Source organism: Delphinus delphis, chromosome 5 (genome assembly GCF_949987515.2).
Source record: "Delphinus delphis chromosome 5, mDelDel1.2, whole genome shotgun sequence".
Classification (NCBI taxonomy): domain Eukaryota; kingdom Metazoa; phylum Chordata; class Mammalia; order Artiodactyla; family Delphinidae; genus Delphinus; species Delphinus delphis.
Window position 1 is genome coordinate 105,224,571 of NC_082687.1, and position 22,638 is coordinate 105,247,208.

Here is a 22,638-nt window from a genome sequence, read left to right on the forward strand (position 1 = left end):
GTATTTTTATGAAAATACATTAAATGAATAGATTAATTTGACAACTATACAAGTACATATTATATCTTTCTACTTGTTTTGTTTTTGTGTTTGAGTATCCCTCAGTATTGTTTTAACGTTTTATTCAGATAGGTCTTTCACATTTCTTTTTAAGTTTGTTCTTAGTATTATAAAAATATTTTTTCTATTACAGTTTTTTATTCCACCATAGCTTCTGACTGGTTGTTGCTTTTAGGTACCAAGGCTGTTGATTTTTTTTTTTTTTCTAGCTACTTTACTGTCGTCTGTAACAGTTTTTCAGTTGATTCTCTTGGTTGGCCAGTATACAATCTTATTCTCTGCAAATGATAACTTTAGTGTTGCTTCCCAGTGTTTATTTCTTCCTCTGTTTCATTTGTCTTGGTTAGTAAGCAATGGCTATTTTAATAGAGCTTTTTTATAGCCCAAAGGGAAAATAGTCTTGATTTTTTTTCTACTTATAGCCTTAAAATAAATTTAATGAGAAAAACTGTGGGAAAATAAAGCATGACTCTATAATGAATGGGGCAGCATTCACTTTATATAATGGATTATTTTTGCTTTTCTGGTGCCCATTTCTTCTTGCTTTCCCTATCATTTTGGACTTTGAAATCTCCATCAGTATTGATCTCGAAAAGTTTTAATGAATGACTGAATAAAGAAATGATCACAAGATAAGCAAATTTATATCAATCTAGTGAAACTGATTGGATGCTCACTCTAAGCACAAAGATAAATAGAGTAGGATATTTTTAAGGAATTCACAGTCCAGTAAGAGAGAGTAAACAAAATACAGTTGAATGTGATATGTTCAGCAGTAGACCATATACAAGATCAAAAAGCAGGATAAAACTGGGAGTGAGTAATTCTTTTGGAAAATCAAGGAAAAAATTCTAGGGGAGGTGATCTGAGACAGTTGGAACCAGACACAGGAGTCACAGGGCACTATAAGAGGACTAGGAAGGCAGTCTAGGCAGATAAAACAACAGCATGGAGGTCTGAAACAGCTTGCAATGTTTGGGTATTTATAAGCTGTTGTTATAGTTGGAGTATAATCTGTGGGAGCAAGTAGGAGGACAGAAAAATAGAAACCTGCATATGAAAAACCATTTATATTAGGCAGGAATTCTCAAAAGAAGTAGGCAGCCAGATCTTGTAGAGGAAAATATAGAATCACTTAGAAAAGGCATTTTATAAACTACACTTTCACCCCTACCCCCTCCCCTGGAATGTCAACACTGCAGAGACTGTGCCTTATCTTCCAGGTGTGTCTGGGTAAAGAGTTTGAGAACTACTAATGCAGGCAATATGGAGTCAATAAAGTGTGTTAAGAAGGGTATGACATCAGATTTGCCTTTTAGAACATTCCCTTTGATAACAGTGTGAAGGATCCTTGAAGGACTGGGGAGAGGACAGGTTGGGCTCAGGAGAAATCTATAAAAAGCTATTACAGTAGATAATGAAGCAAGATAATGTAGATCTGGCTGCCTAGTGGCAGTGAAGATGATTCAACGAATACATAGGAAATGGAATTGATAGAACTTAGCAAATGATTGGATATGTAAGGTGCTAGAGAAGAAAGAAAGGAGGTCGTCTTTCTCTATTGTTTTTAGCATTTTGACAAAAAAAGATTATTTGGGAAGGAAGTTGATACTATTTACTAATACAGTATGAACTTCCCACATTAGCTGTTGATTTTGATCTTTGTTTACTGTGACCATAAATATTTCAGAGTTGCTGGTAAGACAAGAATAATCATTTCCTGAGTAGCTCTTGGCTGTCACTCCAAGACATGAAAATGAGTATCGCGGTTTGCTATGTCTAGGAATTCCAGTATCATTAATGCCCCAGTTCTTCTCTAAGGTGTACTGTTAGTGTTAGATATATATTAATGTACTTTAATTTTTGTTTCCATACGCTTTAGAATTCATTCAGAGGGCAGCCTTGTGGATGGCCCCGAAGCAAGCCTGATGGAACAGGATAGAACGAACCATGTTGAGGGCAACAGACTGAGTCCATTCCTGATACCATCTTCTTCTCCCATTTGCCAGACAGAACCTCTGGCTATAAAGCTCCAGAATGGAAGCCCATTAACCAAGAGACCTTATCCAGAAGTAAATGGAGACACCAAGTGGCAGCCTTGCAAGAGTCATTATGGAATACCCCACATGAAAGGAAGTCAGAATAGCCGCGTGAGTCCAGACTTCATACAAGAAAGTAGAGGGTATTCCAGATGTTTGCAAAATGGAGGGATAAAGCGCACAGTTAGTGAACCTTCTCTCTCTGGGCTCCATCAGAACAAGAAACTGAAACAAGACCAAAAGGCCAATGGAGAAAGCAAGAACTTCGGGGAAAGCCAAGAAAGAAATCCAGGCAAAGGCAGCAGTCAACCCAATGTCTCCGATATGAGTGATAAGAGAGAATCTGTTAGCTCTGCAGCCCAAGGAAATGAAGTTAAAGATTTCACTGTTTTTTCATCACATAACTGCAGTGGATCTGAAAATCCAGAGCTTCAGATTCTGAACCAACAGGAGGGGAAAAATGCTAACTACCATGACAAGAACATTGTATTACTTCTTAAAAATAAGGCAGTGCTAATGCCTAATGGTGCTACAGTTTCTGCCTCTTCCATGGAAAACACACATGGTGAACTCCTGGAAAAGACGCTGTCTCAATATTATCCAGATTGTGTTTCCATTGCGGTGCAGAAAACCACATCTCACATACATGCCATTAACAGTCAGGCTACTAATGAGTTGTCCTGTGAGATCACTCACCCATCGCATACCTCAGGGCAGATCAATTTCCCACAGACCTCGAACTCTGAGCTGCCTCCAGAGCCAGCTGCAGTGGTGACTGAGGCCTGTGGCGCTGATAGTGCCAGTATACCAGCTGCAGTGCCAGGGGCCTGTCCCTTTCCGAAACCAGAGCAACGAAAGTCAGTTTTTGAGATGTGCCCGTCTCCGGCAGAAAACAGTAACATCCAAGGAACCACAAAGCTAGTATCTGGTGAAGAATTCTGTTCAGGTTCCAGCAGCAATTTGCAGGCTCCTGGTGGCAGCTCTGAACGGTATTTAAAGCAAAATGAAATGAATGGTGCTTACTTCAAGCAAAGCTCAGTGTTCACTAAGGATTCCTTTTCTGCCACTACCACACCACCACCATCACAATTGCTTCTTTCTCCCCCTCCGCCTCTTCCGCAGGTTCCTCAGCTTCCTTCTGAAGGAAAAAGCACTCTGAATGATGGAGTTTTGGAAGAACACCATCACTACCCCAACCAAAGTAACACAACTCTTTTAAGGGAAGTGAAAATAGAGGGTCACCACGAGGCACCACCATCCCAGAGTCCAACTCCCTCTACACAAGTATCCAACCCCTCTCCGATGCTTCCAGAAAGGCCTCAGAATTACTGTGTTAACAAGAATGACATACGGACTCCAGGGACAATGATGGTTCCATTGTGTTCTGAGAAAACAAGACAACTATCAGAACGTCTCAAACATAACCCACCAATTCTTGGTAGCAGTGGAGATGCACAGGACCACTGCCAGCAGTTGATGGGACACAAAGAGCAAGAGATCTTCAAGAGTCAAGACAAGGAACAGACACGAGACCCTGTGCTCCCAACACAGCCCTATCTGAAACCAGGATGGATTGAATTGAAGGCCCCTCACTGTCATCAAGCAGAATCCCATCTGAAATGTAATGAGGCAACCCTGCGGTCAATTCTTCAGTATCAGTCCAACGCCTCCCATCAAATGACCTCCAAACAATACACTGGAAATTCCAACGTGCCTGGGGGGCTCCCAGGGCAAGCTTACACCCAGAAAATAATGCAACCGGAGCAGAGACCACCAAGGTACCAAGCTGAGATGAATCAAGGGCAGTCTCAAGGTACAGTGGACCAGCATCTCCAGTTCCAAAAACCCTCACTCCAGGTGCACTTCTCCAAAACGGACCCTTCACCCGAAGCTCACAGACAGTCAGTCTGTGCCCTGAGGTGTCATTTCCAACAAAGACCAGATCCCCAAACTGAGAAACTCATGCCGCCAACATTGAAACGGCACTTGAATCAACAGGCTTCCGAGACTGACCCATTCTCAAACTCACGCCTTTCACAACATAAGCCTCATAAGCAGGCAGCACAAACACAACCATCCCAGACTTCACATCTCTCTCAAAACCAGCAACAGCAGCAAAAACTACAGATGACGAATAAGGAACAGATGCCCCAGACCTTTTCTCATCCCCAAGGCAACAGTGATCAGCAAAGAGAAGGATCATTCTTTAGCCAGATTAAAGGAGAAAAATGCTTTCGTGGTGAAGATCAACATTCAAAATCAAGTGAGTTCCAGACTCATAATCCCCAAGTGGGACTGGAGCAAGTACAGAATATGAATAGTATAAATTCCCCCTATGGTCAGATCTTGAAGTCAAATGCAAGCAAAGTGCAGATTTCTTGTTCAAACAATATACACGTAGTTCCAGAAAATAAAGAACAGACTGTAAATTCTGAACTCTTTGCAGGAAACAAGATCCCAAACTCACATCACATGCAATATTTTCCAAATAATGTGACCCCAAAGCAAGATGTTCTTCACAGGTGCTTTCAAGAACTAGAACAGAAGCCTCAACAAGCTTCAGTTCTACAGGGATATAAAAATAGAAACCAAGATGTGTCTAGTCAACAAGCTGCACAGCTCGCTCAGCAAAGGTACCTGATGCAAAACCAAGCAAATGCGTTCCCTTTGCCCAATCAGGCAGGAAGTCACATTCAGACCCTGCCCCAGAAGGACATCCAAAAGCATGCTGCTCTAAGGTGGCACCTTTTGCAGAAGCAAGAACAGCAGCAAACACAACAGCTCCAAGCCGAGTCTTGCCATAGTCAGATGCAAAGGCCAATTAAAGTCGAACCGGGATCCAAGCCCCACGCCTGTATGCGCCTCATGTCAGCACAGCCAGAAAACAAAATGTGGAAAAAGATACCCAAGCAGGAGATTCCACCTCCGAGCTGTGATAACATGCAGCAGCGGAGCATCCTTGAGACCATGGAGCAGCATCTGAAGCAATTTCAGGTCAAATCATTATTTGACCATAAGGCTCTTACTCTAAAATCACAGAAGCAAGTAAAAGTTGAAATGTCAGGGCCAGTCACAGTTTTAACTAGACAAACCACTGCTGCAGAACTTGATAGCCACACCCCAGCTTTAGAGCAGCAAGCAATGCCTTCCTCAGAAAAGACACCAACCAAAAGAACAGCTGGTTCTGTTCTCAATAATTTTTTAGAGTCACCTTCCAAATTACTAGATACTCCTATAAAAAATTTATTGGATACACCTGTCAAGACTCAGTATGATTTCCCATCATGCAGATGTGTAGGTAAGTGCCAGAAATGTACTGAGACACATGGTGTTTATCCAGAATTAGCAAATTTATCTTCAGATATGGGATTTTTCTTTCTTTTTAAAAACTTTGAGTCTGGCAGCAATTTGTGAAGGCTCATAAAAACCTGAAGCTTACATTTCTTGTCTTTAAATTACAGATGCTTGTGCTGTGCAAGAGAGAACTTCACTTACATTCAGTTTTTCAAAAAAATTAAAAAATTGTGCATGCTCATTTGTCCCTCCCTTCAAACCGTTTAAAATATAAAGGTATCTGTTTTAGCCTAATCAATCTAGTTAACTCTTTGTATATCTCCTGGAGAGATAGCCAGGCAGTAAAAACACCTTGTTAAAATGAGAAAATAACTGCCCTATGCAAACTAATGTAGGAGCTTTTAATATTTTTTAATTCAAGATTGAATGTATTAGTAGTTTTACAAGATTAACTTTTATAATAGATAAGGGGACATTATCATCTTCTGTCTTGGTGACTTAGGGGAAATTTTAATGCCAAAGTCCTGAATATTCATAAAGTTGCCCTTTCTCCGTGTATGCATTTGAAACATTGTGTGATTTATATTTGATATTTTCTCTTTAAAAGTTTCATCTTTTTGATAGAAAATATGCTATTTCCCTTTCTTTTTTTTAAACAAGCATCTTTTTGTTAAAATTCAAGATGCATGATAGGTCTGTTGGAATAGGGAAACTTTTTGCTGATTGATGCAATTTTATATATATATATATATATAAAGATCTTAATTATAGCTACTCAGCTTGGATACAGTAGAAGACATTTGTAAAAACCAGCGTTCAACTAATGTGGCTAATGGTCCACCCACTTTATGTTATTCCTCTTAAAATGGTACACTCCACATTTTATAGAAGGATGGAGGGAAGATCCGTACTGCCCCTTTGTGTGGGGGTAATATTATTGCCTCACTGGCCTAATGTGCCACACATGTCATAGACAACATTGGGTAAGTTATACTCATCTTCACACCCTTCTCCTATCATACAAACCTTTTTTTCCCCACTTCTCATCTTTGATAGTGTACAAGAGCCTCTTCCTTTTATCTGACCCTCTCTTCAATATTTTCTCTCATCATAAGTTGTTCTAAAGTAGTACATACAACATGGGTCTGGATTGAATGTTCTTATTTTCAAAACAGAGTAATCGAATATTGTGGGGAAACGAGAGGAGAAAAAGGTATCTTGACAATAAACTGAACAAAATCCTGGGGGTGAGATAGGACAGGAAATTTTATTTTTAATCTTTTAACATCCAAATAACAGGCAGGCTTCTAGTAAGCTGTAATTTTTTTTTCTTCAGTTTAAAAGATTGGACTGTAGTTGATATTACATATAATATATTCTAATTCCACTTACTTGATTTAAAATAATTCCTTATCCCATATCTGAAATGCAATTTAATATATTTTTATCCAACAGGCAGAATGGACATATACTTAATTATTTGGCACATTTTCTAATAGATTAGTCCGTCAGTTTACTCATTTTAAAGAAAAAAAATGTTTAAAGTCACATTTAGGACCCTTAATGTACAGGTGGGGGATAAGCTTTGTGGATGTAGCCTTTATATTTAGTATAATTGAGGTCTAAAATAATAATCTTCTATTATCTCAACAGAGCAAATTATTGAAAAAGATGAAGGTCCTTTTTATACCCATCTAGGAGCAGGTCCTAATGTGGCAGCTATTAGAGAAATCATGGAAGAAAGGTAATTAACGCAAAGGCACAGGGCAGATTAACGTTTATCCTTTTGTATATGTCAGAATTTTTCCAGCTTTCACATACAAAGCAGTAAACAATTGTAAATTGAGTAATTATTAGTAGGCTTAGCTATTCCAGGGTTGCCAACACTACACACTGTGCTATTCACCAGAGAGTCACAATATTTGACAGGACTAATAGCCTGCAAGCTGGCATAGGCTGCCCACTTTGAGATGGATGCCAGAAAACCCAGGCATGAACAAGAACCAGCCAGCCAGCCTGCTAGGCACAAGGGTGCTGGCACAGGCTGCAAAGAGAGCGCCCACTCTGGTTTTCCCACTCGATGATAAAAAAGGAAAAGGGGGGAAAGGTGGTATAAGAAAGGACCCATTGAGTCGAATTCACCTAGAGTTATAAATGAGTAGTTATCTCCAAGGAAGTTGTCCATTAGTATGAGCAGAGGGCAAGAGTGATGTACTGAATAGAAATAGAGACAGATTCTATTTATAGCTGCATTTTTTTTTTTTTTTACCTGTCAGTCATAGGTATGCAAGTACTTACCTGAATCTACACAGTTACTCCTGCATGTCATCTTGCAGACTTGAAGACTGTTATGAGCAAGATAATCAATGCAGAGAGAGACTTTCATATAGGTATCCACAGCTCTGAGCTGTTATTACGCTAGGGTGCCTTTTCTTTAAGAGGTAGGCATTTTTATCATTAAAATACATTAGGAGACATTCTGGGCAGCAAGGACATATTCCATATCATTGTTGCCCAAAATTCAAATTATTCATTTCTAAATGAGCACATAGAAATTCGCTAAATAATTGTCTAGTAGCTTGGCAGAAATAGTGAATTTCCCTAAGTGCCCTCTTGTATTAGCAAGGAGTAAGTAGTGCTTTGGTTATAAGGGAAAATATAATCTATTTCTAGAATTATCCTATATTTTCAAAATTGCTGGATACTGGTTATTTGCCAGCCTTTTAAAAAAAATGAGAGATTCTTAGAGAAACAGTCCTAACTAAAATGAGTCCCCAAGTTTTAAAATAACTAAATTTAGTAAAGGACAAATAGTACGTTATTTTAGAAGACTGAATTTAACAAACTTTAAAAAGTTTTGTGCTTTGTGAAATTATGTATAAAAATAAGCTTTCCCATTATTTTTACCCATCATATAATTTCAAAATAGTTCATTACAATTATCAGTATATTTTGATACTGAAGAAATACAAGGCTTAAAGTCTACTATCCAGTTTGCTTGGCTTAGTTCTGTTTTTTAAAAATAAACTATTCATTTCTCAGGATGTGGCCATAGAGTAAAATTATGCTCAAATGTTCAATATATTGGTTGCCTCTTAGATTCATTTGCTAATTTTATGTGTGTGTGTGTTTCTGTGGATTTCTTTAAGGTTTGGACAGAAGGGTAAAGCTATTAGGATTGAAAGAGTCATCTATACTGGTAAAGAAGGCAAAAGTTCTCAGGGATGTCCTATTGCCAAATGGGTAAGTGTGACTTGACAAGGCCTTTGGTCTTCAGTCTTGGGCATTTTGATTCATTCGTCTAACCCTGGGAATTGGGTTATCAGATCAGAGAATCATTTATGCCAGTTGAAAGGAATATTGCTTATATTTATCACGTGTCATCTCTTAAGAAAAAGGCAGATTAGTATAAAATCATGTACAAACTGTATTTAATTGAAAAAATTTAATAGTGAGGAGGAGGTCTGTTCAAGTGCCTGCTAGAAGTGTAATTCTTCCCGGCATGTGAGGAAGAGGTCCTTCATCCTTTAAGTACCTGCAGTTAATCTTTGTCATTTTTGAAGACCTTGAACTTTAAAGGCTTGCTTGTCTTCCATCTAGCTCTGGCTTTAGTGCAGGGAGCATTGTCCCCACTGTACTGGGTCGAGTCTGCTACACCCCGAGTGCTTTTGCATCTCTCCCAGTTCTGACCCCAGGGTAAGCCCCGACGTTATAGATGGGCAGCAAAAGGCAAGTTGCAGGTGCTGGTATATGTCGCCCTAATTGTGACCCAGACTTGAGAAAATATACAGACGTCAGTCAATGCTCTCATCTGCTGCAAGTGACCCTTGTTTTGTTTTGGTTGGGGTGGTGGGTGTTGGGGTGGAATGGTGACCCGAACAGGTGGTTCGCAGAAGCTGCAGCGAGGAGAAGCTACTGTGCTTGGTGCGAGAGCGAGCTGGCCACACCTGTGAGGCTGCGGTGATTGTGATTCTCATCCTGGTGTGGGAAGGAATCCCACTCTCTCTGGCTGACAAACTGTACTCCGAGCTCACCGAGACCCTGAGGAAATACGGCACGCTCACCAATCGTCGGTGTGCCCTGAATGAAGAGTAAGTGCATCCCAGGCCTCTCTTCTCTTTCCACCGCTAGGAAAGCTTAATTGTTGGTTTGAGGGCAGAGAGTTGAAACTGCGTTTTCACATTTACAAAACAGGGATCAAAATGCCTGCTTCACAGCCATTCAGTAGGTACTTGCATTTGCTAATGCTAACATGGATACTTCGAAGCAATTTCATTTACTAATATTTTGTACCTTCGGACAGTGTAGCTATGAGTTAGAAGCAGCTTGCTGGAAATCTGAGTGTCTGTACCCACAAACTCAACCATACCATAAACCTGAAAATATTTATGTGTCCGCTTACTGCAAGTGACAACTGTTTAGTGTGCCTAGCCACCACACTAGTAAGTATTGACACCACTTCTGTGTAGCAGTATCTGAGACAGTTTGGTGAGAAACTTTAGGATTCCCAGGTCAAGGACTTTATATGTAACAAACATAAAAATACAAGGCTTACTTATAGAAGTTCTGTAGAAACAAACTGATTTTGACTTCATTGCAATCTAGTCCATTATTTCCATAATAATAATCAAAATCACTTCCACTTTTACTGCTACTAAATAATCAAGAAATTAGTGGCTATGGATGGGCATTATTTTCTAGAAATATGAAAATTTGGAATAGGAGAGCAAGGTATGCAGTTAAATATATTGAATGCATCCAAGTGCTGGTATGGTTTTGTTTGTGTTTTTTGTTTTTTAACCTTATCTACCTGCAGGAAGTTTACATCTTCACTTGGAGAAAGCTTAATTTTTTATTTTCCTTCTGCTATGCTATTCTTGTGATATATCATTAAAAGAATACAGGAAAATTCACAGTGCTGCACTGAAATCCTATGTAGCTATTTTACTCACAGTCGGTACTAAAATAATTTTAATATTACACTTTTTTCTTAGTTTTTTAAAATTTTTTTGGCTGCGTCGGGTCTTAGTTGAGGCATGCGGGATCTTTCGTTGTGGCGCGGGCTTCCCTGTAGTTGTGGCGTGCAGGTTTTCTCTTCTCTAGTTGTGGTGCTTGGGCTCCAGGCCACGTGGGCTGGAGTTCCCGGCACGCAGGGCCTCCTGCTGAGGCACGCAAGCTCAGTAGTCAGGGCGCGCGGGCTTCTCTAGTTGCAATGCGCGGGCTCAGTCACGCCGCGGCACGTGGGATCTTAGTTCCCTGAGCAGAGATCGAACCCGCATCCCCTACATGGGAAGGCGGATTCTTTACCACTGGACCACCGGGGAAGTCCCTGCACTTCTTCCTTTAGTCACCTTTCTTATGCATCCACCAAACTACAAAAGAGTTTACTGAGCTTATGGAAATATTGTGCTGCTCACTGCAACAATCCATTGCTAACCAAATTTGTCCTTTTGCTGATTATTACTCTAACTGGTATGGTTTTACTGTATATTAACATAGGTTCTCCCTCTGGGTCATTGGGGGTGGATAGGGAGGGTTGCAAATCAACTATAAACAATCTGTGTAGGAAAGTTACTTTTCACGTATGAAAGTGTGGCTTGGCTTTCTATGATAGTTATGATCCCAAAATGTCATGGTGTGTACCTCAAGGCCATCAACCCACTTTTACAAATGATAGGTTGGACAGGTAGAAGTGGCTGATTCATAAGACATGACTCAAACTTGTGATTGACTGCTTTAGGTATAAAGTAATATTCCATTTACCCTAACATTCCTTGTTTCTCCTTGAAAAAAATGTATGTAGGTGTCTTTAATCAGAAAGAAAATGAAAGTTAAGGCATCTTGAGCTGATGTTGGTGATAGCAATTTTCTCAGGAATTCAGCGACACTGCCTTGTTTTTGTAGAGCAGACTTCCTCTTAGACTTGGTAGCTGGAACTTCTAAACCACCAAAGAACTTCTTGTGAAAATGACATTTGTTTTATTTAAATTTCTTGAAGTTTCTTGCAAACTATATTTCACATTCTTTGTAATTGATTTAATTTTTATTAATATTATACATCTTTGTTATTTTTCCCCTGAAGGCTTTTCTTTGATTCTTATAAATGCCATTGTCTGAAATAGAATTTCTTTCTATATGTCAGATTCTATGTTAAGAACTTTCCTAAATTATGTTATTTTGCATTTGAAAACCATGAATGATGATTGGGCCAGGGTCTAAGAAAAATTAATAGGGACAAGAACAAAACTATTAAAAGATGTGCTTCAAATATTGACATTTTAAAGGCCAATCTGTATACTTTTGCTTAACTTCGTCTATAATTTCAAGATAAAGATGAGTAGTTATTTAGATGACGTTCCAGCTTTGAGCTACCTATACTTAGAGCAAGTTTCCAGAAACAAAAAATATACTTGAGGCACATGATTCAAATAGACACTTAACCAATGGCAATAGAGACTTCACTCGGATATAGCTTTTGAAGTTTCTTCTACCCTATAAAATAAGTTTTATTTCTGGAAAAAGTTAAAATTATGATTTTTTTTGTGAAGAATGGAGGGTAATCTCAAATTGGGGCTGCTGACTCATTTTAATATTGAAAGCTGTGGGACCCTCATCACAGGCTTCTTATAAATCCCAGTGCCCACATGCACCATAACCACCCACTGTGAGTCCAGAAAAGAACTCCGAGAGCATCTTCCAGTGGGAAAATCAAAACGGATTTTTACATTTCCTTTGAGCCCAGCCAGCTGTTTCTCCTTTAAAGATTTCCCTTTGAGATTTTTATTTTATGACTAAGCCTAACCAATAATTTTTTGGCAAGTAAGAGTTGTGGGAGTGTATCTGTCATTATAAGGAAGTCAAAGCCAGAAATGTCTCTGCCATGCTGGGTGATATTAAACTTTTAAAGAAACTTTGTATTATAAAAATTTTCCAATATACGTAAATGGGGGAGTGCAGTATATTTATCAACATTTTGCCTATACTATTCCATATATTCTGTGCCCCCCCCCCACTTCCTAACCCCATCCCCACCAGTGTTTTAAAGCAAAACGGAGGCCATATCATCTAAGCTATGTTCACTTCAGTGTGTATCACTAACAGATAAGGACTTTGTTGTTTTACAATGTTGTAAAACAATATTAGTTTCTACTGTACAGCAAAGTGAATCAGCTATATGTATACATATATCCCCTCTTTTTTGGATTTACTTCCCGTTTAGGTCACCACAGAGCACTGAGTAGAGTTCCCTGTGCTGTACAGTAGGTTCTCATTATTTATCTGTTTTATACATATTAGCGTATACAAGTCAATCCCAGTCTCGCAATTCATCCCACCCTTTCTTTCCCCGCCTTGGTGTCCATATGTTTTTTCCCTCTATGTCAGTGTCTCTATTTCTGCCTTGCAAACAGGTTCATCTGTACCATTCTCCTAGATTCCACATATACGCATTAATACACGATATTTGTTTTTCTCTTCCTGACTTACTTCACTCTGTATGACAGTCTCTAGGTCCATCCATGTTGCTGCAAATGGCACAATTTTGTTCCTTCTTATGGCTAGTCCATTGTATATATGTACCACATCTTCTCCATCCATTTCTCTGTCGATGGGCGTTTAGGTTGCTTCCATGACCTGGCTATTGTAAATAGTGCTGCAATGAACATTGGAGTGCGTGTGTCTTTTTGAATCATGGTTTTCTCAGGGTATATGCCCAAGGACTTTTTTTTTTTAATAAACAAAACCTAGTCACAGTGTCATTATCATTCATCTCAAAATTGAGTGATTCTTTAATATCATTTAACATTCAGACCATGTTCAAATTCCCTAATTGGATACTGTTCCCAATGTACACATATACATATTAGATATACATATATATAAAGTAAAAAAATATTGACAAAAAGAAAGTCCATATCTTACATTTGATTGAGGGTTTTGAGTAGGTCCCAGTTCATGCCTATTGTCTAGTGTAGTTATTGATAGAACTTCCTTTTACTCTCAGAAGTGTCCCAGTTTGTAAGATACAGTATATGATTCACAAGGCTCTTTTACTTTATTATAGTTTCCCCTCTCTTTTTGATGAATTTATTTGTTAAAGAGACTGTATGATTTGCTTTGTAAAATTTCTCACATTCTGGATTTGGCTGTGCACACTTGCTTAACTTGTTCCTCTGTCACCAATATCTTCCGTACACTGGTAGTTAGAGTTAAATATGTATGTATGCGTGAATGTATATATTAGCAAAATGCTTCATAAGTGGTGATGAAATAATCTTAGTTCTTCATACCCATCAAGAGGGACATAATATCTGCTTTGTTCCATTTATAGTGATGTTATGAGTGTTCAGCTGAGGAGTTGTTAGCTTGATCCACCCATCGTAAAGTTTACCAGAAAACTTCTACCTAATGGTTTAGCACATCGGTCGATGATTATTACCTGTTTCCATTAGTTTGCAAATTGATAATTTTCTTATTTTTTAAAGTATAAATTTGTTATGTACATTTAATTTATTTTGCTAGTTTTTCTATTCTTGCATAAGTTTAAATGACTGATATAACTTTTAGTTTAAATTTTGGTTTTTAAAATATTTACTTATTTATTATTTTTGGCTGCATTGGGTCTTCGTTGCTGCGTGCAGTCTTTCTCTAGTTGAGGTGAGCAGGGGCCACTCTTCATTGCAGTACATGGGCTTCTTATTGCAGTGGCTTCTCTTGTTGCGGAGCACGGGCTCTAGGCACGCAGGCTTCAGTAGTTGTGACACTCAGGCTCAGTAGTTGTGGTGCACAGGCTTAGTTGCTCCACGGCATGTGGGAACTTCCTGGACCAGGGATCAAACCTGTGTCCCCTGCATTGGCAGGCAGATTCTTAACCACTGTGCCACCAGGGAAGTCCCTTTTTTTTTTTTTTTTTTTAACAGTTAGAAGTCCAAAGAGGTTGAGAGTGTTTTTAAAAATCTGTTGTATAGGTAAATATTTTGATTACAATTTCTCTGATTTGTTATTTAACCATTAGCCAGATTCTGAGCCATGTTAAAATTAGGCTGCAATGTAAAAATTCTAACAATATTTGAAAGGCCCCTATAAAAATAAAGGTGCCTTTTCAGAAGCCACTTCATATAGGAAATCACCTTGAAGTCATTTTGTTATGTGTGAGTTTTTTCAATTTCTATATAATTCACACACCATAAAATTCACCCTTTTAAAGTATACAGTACAGTGCATTAGTATATTCACAAAGTTGTACAACATTTTCATTGCTTCTAAAAGGAAACCTCAAAGCCATTAGGCAATCACTTCCCATTCTCCTCCCCCGCAAATGGCAACTACTAATCAACATTCTGTCTCTAAAGATTTGTCTTTTCTGGGCTTTTCATATTAATAGAATCATACAATATTAAATCTGTCTGGCCTCTTTCACTTAGCATAATTTTTTTCTTATTTTTTTAAATTTTATTGGAGTATAGTTGATTTCCGATGTTGTGTTAGTTTCAGGTGTACAGCATAGTGATTCAGTTATACGTATACATATATTCATTCTTTCTCAGGTTCTTTTCCCATATAGGTTATTCATTCTTTTTCAGATTCTTTTCCCATATTGAGTAGAGTTTCCTGTGCTATACAGTAGATCCTTGTTGGTTATCCATTTTGTATATAGTAGTGTGTATATGTTCATCCCAAGCTCCTAATTTATCCCTCCCCCCAGCCACGTTTCCCCTTTGATCTCCAAAAGTTTGTTTTCAAAATCTGGGAGTTTGTTTCTGTTTTGTAAATCATTTTTTAAATATTCCACATATGAGTGATATCATACGATATTTATCTGACTTACTTCACTTAGCATGATAATCTCTAGGTCCACCCATGTTGCTGCAAATGGCATTATTTTGTTCTGTTTTATGGCTGAGTAATATTCCATTGTATATATGTACCACATCTTTATCCATTCCTCTGTCGATGGACATTTAGGTTGCTTCCATGTCTTGGCTATTGTAAATTGTGCTGCAGTGAACACTGGGGTGCATGTATCTTTTCAAATTATGGTTTCCTCTGGATACATGCCAAGGAGTGGGATTACTGGCTCATATGGTAGTTCTATTTTTAGTTTTTTAAGGAACTTCCATACTGTTCTCCATAGTGGCTATACCAATTTACATTCTCACCAACTGTATGAGGGTTCCCTTTTCTCCCCACCCTCTCCAGCATTTATTGTTTGTAGATTTTTTGATGATGGCCATTCTGACCTGTGTGAGGTGATACCTCATTGTAGTTTTGATTTGCATTTCTCTGATAATTAGTGATGTTGAGCATCTTTTCATGTGCTTTTTGGCCATCTGTATGTCTTCTGTGGAGAAATGTCTATTTAGATCTTCTGCCCATTTTTTGATTGCATTGTTTTTTTTGACATAGAGCTTCATGAGTTGTTTGTATATTTTGAAGGTTAATTCCTTGTCGTCGCTTTGTTTGCAAATATCAGTATTTCCTCCCATTCTGTGGGTTGTCTTTTTATTTCGTTTATGGCCTCCTTTACTGTGCAGAAGATTTTAAGTTTAATTAGGTCCCATTTGTTTATTTTTGTTTTTATTTGCATTACTCTAGGAGGTGAATCAAAAAAAGATATTGCTGCAATTTATGTCAAAGAGTGTTCTGCCTCTGTTTTCCTCTAACAGTTTTATAGTGTCCAGCCTTACATTTAGGTCTTTGATCCATTTTGAGTTTATTTCTGTGTATGGTGTTAGAGAATGTTCTAATTTCCTTCTTTTACATGTAGCTTTCCAGTTTTCCCAGCACGACTTATTGAAGACACTGTCTTTTCTCCATTGTATATTCTTGCCTCCTTTGTCATAGATTAATTGGCCATAGGTGCATGGGTTTATTTCTATTCCATTGATCTATATTTCTGTTTTTGTGCCAGTACCAAACTGTTTTGATGACTGTAGCTTTGTAATATAGTCGGAAGTCAGGGAGTCTGATTCCTCTAGCTTCATTTTTCTTTCTCAGGATTACTTTGGCTATTCGGGGTCTTTTGTGTTTCCATACAAATTTTAAAATTTTTTGTTCTAGTTCTGTGAAAAATGCCATTGGTAATTTGATAGAGATTTCATTGAATCTGTTTATTGCCTTGGGTAGTATAGTCATTTTCGCAATATTGATTCTTCCAATCCAAGAACATGGTATATCTCTCCATCTGTTTGTATCATCTTCGATTTCTTTCATCAGCATCTTATAGTTTTCAGAGTACAGGTCTTTTGCCTCCTTAGGTAAATTTATTCCTACATATTTTATTCCTAGGTCTTTATAATGTTTTAAAGTTTTGTCCATGTCATAACACTAATCAGTACTTTATTCCTTTTTATGGCTGAATAATATTCCATTGCATATATATGTACCACATTTTCTTTGTTCATCAGTTCATGGACATTTTAGTTATTTCCACTTTTTGGTTATTATGAATAATGCTGCTATGAATATCTCTGTACAGGTTTCTGTATAGATATATATTTTCAGTTCTCTTGGGTGTATACCTAGCAGTGACAATTTTGGTCATATGGTAACTATGTTTAACTTTTTGAGGAACTGCCAAACTGTTTTCCAAAACAGCTGCACCACTCTTCATGCCTACCAACAATATATGGAGGTTCTGATGTTTCCACATTTTCACCAAAACTACTTATTGGCTGCCTTTATTTATTTATTTTATTTATTATACCCCTTCCAGTGGGTATAATGTGTATCTCATGGTTTTGATTTGCATTTCCCTAATGAGTAATGATGTTAGTCATTATTTCATTTGCTATTGGCTATTCATATATCTTTGTTGAAGAAATCCTTTCTTAAATCTTTGCTCCTTTTTAAATTAATTGTTTTTTGAGTTATAAGAGTTCTTTATATATTCTGGATACTAGAACTCATCAGATACATGGTTTGCAGATATTTTCTCATTCTTTAGGTTGTCTCTTCATTTGATGATATCCTTGAAGCACAAAAGTTTTAAATTTTGATGAAGTCAGTTTTTTTTTAATTAACTGCTTGTACTTTCAGTGTCATATTTAAGAAATCATTGCCTAATCCAGGGTATTAAAGATTTACCCCAATGTTTTCTTCCCAGAGTATTATAGTTTTAGCTCTTCCATTTAGGTCTTTGATCACTGTTATGATGTGAGATAAGAGTTCAACTTCATTTTTTTGCATGTGGCTATCCAGTTGTCTCAGCACCATTTGTTGAAGAGACTGTTTTTTCCATATTGAATGGTCTTCTCATTCTTGTTGAAAATTGACAAAGATGTATGTGTCATTTCAGGATTCTTCTATTCCATTAATTTACATATCTATCCTTATGCCAATACTACATGTTGTTGATTGCTGTAGTAAGTTTTGAAGTTGGGATGTATAAATCTTCCAACTGTTTTTCTTTTACAGGATCTTTACAGTATCCTACAGGATACTCTGGGTCCTTTTCATGTCCCTATGAATTTTAGGATGAACTTAATAATTTCCCCATCTGAGATTTTGACAGAGGTTCTGTTGAATCAGCAAATTAATTGGGAAGTGTTGACATCTTAACAATATTAAGTCTTCCTATTTATTAGCACAGGATGTCTTTACATTTATTTAGGTTTTTAATTTCTTTCAATGATGTTTTATAGTTTTCAGTGTACAAGTCCTACACGTCTTTTGTCAAATTTCCAAATATTTTATTCTTTTTGATGCTGTTTTAAGTAGAATTGTTTTGATTTTTTTTTGGATTGTTCATTGCCAGGATACACTTACACAATTGGGTTTTATATATTACTCTTATATCCTACAAGCTTATTTAAGTAGTTTATTAGTGCCAAATTTTTTTGGTGGATTCCTTAGGATTTATACATACAAAATCATGTCATCTACAAATAGAGATAGTTTAATTTCTTCATTTCCAATCTAGATGTCTACTTTTTTCTTTTTTTTTTTTTTTTGATGCTTTTGCGTAATTTCCCTGGCTACAACCTACAGTAGATATTGAACAGAATTAGCAACAGCAAGCAGATATTGCTTGTCTCTGATTTCTTTCAGCTTTTCACCATTAGGTATGATGCTAAATGTAGGGTTTTTGTAAATGTTCTTTGTCAGGTTGAGGAAGATTTTTTTTTCTATTCTTAGGTTGAGTATTTTTATCATGAAAGGGTGTTGTACTTTTCTCAAATGCTTTTTCTGCATTTCACTTTGTTAATGTATTTCGTATTGATTGATTTTTATACATTGGACCAACATTGCATTTCTGGGATAGATATGACTTGGCCATAATGTATATTTTTTGTATAGGTTGCTGGATTCCATTTGCCTTTGTAACCATCCAAAAATGATCAGTTAGTTTGTTCTTTCTTTTTGGTATCATTATTAACTCATTTGAAAAAAAAAACCCTCATGGATTTTAACCTACATTCATTTCAATGAGAAATGATATTTAGAGATCACAGTATGTGTCCAGATGTGCCCATCGCTACAAAGATATTGTTACTTTAGGCATTTTCAGTGGACTGATATAGGAAGTAATTTTTTTTTGAAAGAGAAAATCTGAGCTTTTTAATTCATATCGTGAGTTCATACTATTTCTTGTTCATAGGATTTTACAGGGTATTTACTTATCTTTAGACTTATTTCATCTTACACTGAAATTCTTATTTTTGACATTAACAATGTTTTCTTCATGTCACAACATACATAAGTAATTTCAAAATAATATCATTACTACAAATAAGACTACTGCTGTCCAGTGAGGTCAGGAGAGCCATACATAAACAAACAATCCACTTCTTAACATGTATCCAAAGGAAATGAAATCATTATCTCAAAGGGATAGCTGCATTCCAATTGCAACATTATTCACAGTAACCAAGGTGTGGAGACAACCTAAGTGTCCATCAATGGATAAATGGATAAAAATGTGGTTTGTGAACACACGCAGAGGAATATTATTCAGCTTTTAAAAAAGGAAATCCTGCCATTTTCGACAACATGGATGAATCTGGAGGGGATTATACTAAGTGAAATAAGCCAGACAGAGAAAGACAGATACCTGATATTACTTATATGTGGAATCAAAAACAAAAAAACAAAAGTCAAACTCACAGAAACAGAGTAGAAAAGTTGTGAGAGGCTGGGGGATGAGGGAAATAGGGAGAGGTTGGTAAAAGGATATATATAATCTTTCAGTTATAAAATGAGTAAGGTCTGAGGATCTAATGACTATAGTTGATAACACCTTACTATATAACTGAAATTTGCTAAAAGAGTTGAACTTAAATGTTCGTTGCAAGAAAAAAAAATATGTGAGGTGATAGATGTGTTAATTAACTTGATGGGAAAATCCTTTCATAATATATGCTTGTATCAAATCATCACGTTGTATACTTTAAATATCTTACAGTTTTATTTGTCAATTATACCTCAGTACAGCTGTGAAAAAATACCTACTGAATATAGTTTTCCTAGTGGGTTGTTTTATCCTGTTTTTAATGTTTGGTTTCTTTGCTTGTTTGTCTATTGCCCTTAGGATATAACTGACTTGGGATGTGAAGTCACAATACTGTATTTTAGCTAAAAACTAGAACGCACTCAAATGCCCATCAATGATGGAACGATTAATTTGTGGCATATCCATATAATAGAAACTGTACTCAGTGAATAAATACATCAATATAAAGTATAACTACATGCAACAATGTGGATAGATATTCCAAACAATGTTGAAGAAAAGAAGACACAAATAAGCTTATACTAGATAACTGCATATACATGTGTATGTTATGTATGTGTGTGTATGTATATGTGTACATATATATACATATACACATACAGTTTTGCCTATTTTTATACTACAGTATAGAAATATATAGCATACTATATGTAGTATAAAAATAGTCAAAACTATACATATGTGTGTGTACTATACTATACGTTGTATAAAAATGGGCAAAACTATATATATACACACACACATTTATATACACACATACACACCAAATTCAGTAGGTTTATAGTATATATAGTATAAAAATAGGCATATATATATACACACACATACATACACTATATTCAGTAGGAATATAGTATATTTTATATAGGATAAAAGTAGGCAGAGCTAATCTCTTCTGACAGAAGTTACTGTTAGGAGGACAATGCCTGGAAGGAAATATAAGACGGGATTTAGGGGTGCAAGTATATGTTTTGTTTCTTAGTTTGAGTGGCACTCACTTGTGTATGTTTCATTTGTGAGTGATGAGAAGCTATAAAATTATGTGTACTTTCTCTGTGTGTATTATACTACAATAAAATATTTGTTCAAGTTGTCTTTTAAAGCCAATCGAAATAGTTCTTTTCTAATGTGATTGTGGCACAGCTTAATATAGAGTTAGACTTCTTTCAAAACTAATTTGCGTTCATTTTGGAATGTAGACACCCAGAATATGAGATTTATAGCCTGGACAGTGCTCTCCATAGTCATGAACTTGGTTCTTTGATTTCTCAGGAGAACGTGTGCCTGTCAGGGGCTGGACCCAGAGACCTGTGGTGCCTCCTTTTCTTTTGGTTGTTCATGGAGCATGTACTACAATGGATGTAAGTTTGCCAGGAGCAAGATCCCAAGAAAATTTAAGCTGCTTGGGGATGACCCAAAAGAGGTTTGTTTACTTCCTGATGTATAATCTGTTTATTTTTCATGGAGAATTGATGAGCACAGATGAAGTGAACAATATAATATACTCAAACTCTCATTAACAGAGAATTTCATCTCAGAGATAGATCAGTAAAATTTTGGCTAAACGGTAGGCACACACAATAATATTTTATAAAATTAGCATAATAACAACCATGTGATACTAAAGTAATAAAGTTTGATCAACATAAACTATACTTATGGCCTTTTACACTTATTGTTTGTCTTCTATGTAAACTCCAGAGTTTCACACAGCTGTCATTTCCATATTAAAACTAAATATTACTACTTCAGTGTTAGAACTTTCATCTTTTGAACCTGAATTATAGAAATCATGTTCGTGACTGCCACATTCATAAAAGTCCATTTCTAGTCACAGTTTCAACCCATGAGATCTGATGCCTTAATGTTACTATAATAAATGCATTCAAGTAACTAAAACATATTTAGATTTTAATATAAAGGTGTAGTTGAAATAAATGAACATTGATTTCTCATTGACATCACTGGTTTTTGTCCTTCTCTAGAATATATATTTCTCAAAATATAACTTGTAGATCAGTATCACGTTTAACAACTTTTGTGTAGCATGGTATTCTAGAGTATGCTAATTGAATAATCAGAAAACCTCAGTATATTTAGCATTCATATATGATCAAATTTTTAGTAAATCTATACATGTTATAATTTTTTTCAAATTTTAAATGCAGTTGAAATATGCAATTATACTATTGATATAATTTTTATATGTCCCTTTGAAAAATTTGTTAGCTTTATTATTTGTGACTATAATAGTAAGTGGAAGTTTAATAAAGTGCAAAAGCTCTTCAAGTCATGATATAAATTTTTCATAGAATCGTAACATTTTAATAAGCTGTATTAATGTGCTAGATATCCTCTTTGCATAAGAAAACACAAATATTTGATAAACCTAATGAATAGCAATTTTGCCTACTGTCTTACACTTTTAATTTTCACACTGGAGAGCATTTTCTCCACTACTTCATAAATGTTTATCACTCTGTTTCATGTAAACAAATGCAGGGGATGGCTAGTGACATCCTCCCTCTGTTAGGTAGGAGGACTCCAGTCAGAAACCTCCTCACCTTCTAAAATGCAAGCAAGTATACCTCTGCCAGCTGCTTACATCTCCCAAGGTTTTTAGAGAAATATCAATGTGAAATGAGAACTTCTAAGTATGAATAGAACAACTGAGTATCATCCCCTACCATTTAAAAAAGCATATTCTTTGCTTGGGGGTAGGGGCGAATATACCTGAAGTATATACCTCTCAAGTAAACTTTACAAAGTTTTTCATATATACCACATTATAGTTCTTAGGGTTTTATTCATATTTGAATCACATAGTAATTTTTAGTTCTATGGAGTGATCATTTCAAATTTTGTAATGCTATTTTTAATAAACATTTAAAATATAAAGATTAGAAATAGATTAAAACAAATCCTTTCAATAGCTCATCTTCCTCGGCCACTAATTGGAGAAGAATAGAGAATGTGACCTTTTAAAGACCGTATGGCTTCATTCTCCTAATCCTA

General features: G+C 36.4%; 1 protein-coding gene across 3 annotated transcripts in view; it reads left to right on the plus strand.

Annotated features, from left to right (window-relative positions):
• The window catches only part of TET2 (tet methylcytosine dioxygenase 2), a 131,789-nt gene that overhangs the window by 91,383 nt on the left and 17,768 nt on the right, over positions 1-22,638 (plus strand). Inside the window, exons 3-7 of one of the 3 annotated variants that reach the window (XM_060012834.1) lie at positions 1,943-5,397; positions 7,047-7,137; positions 8,543-8,636; positions 9,276-9,484; positions 20,896-21,046. In XM_060012834.1, coding sequence (XP_059868817.1) covers positions 1,989-5,397; positions 7,047-7,137; positions 8,543-8,636; positions 9,276-9,484; positions 20,896-21,046 — 3,954 coding nt within the window. In that variant the 5' untranslated portion in view covers positions 1,943-1,988. Of the gene's footprint in view, positions 1-1,942; positions 5,398-7,046; positions 7,138-8,542; positions 8,637-9,275; positions 9,485-20,895; positions 21,047-22,638 lie in introns of those variants that run through there. The other 2 variants (XM_060012835.1, XM_060012836.1) reach the window with 2 other exon arrangements.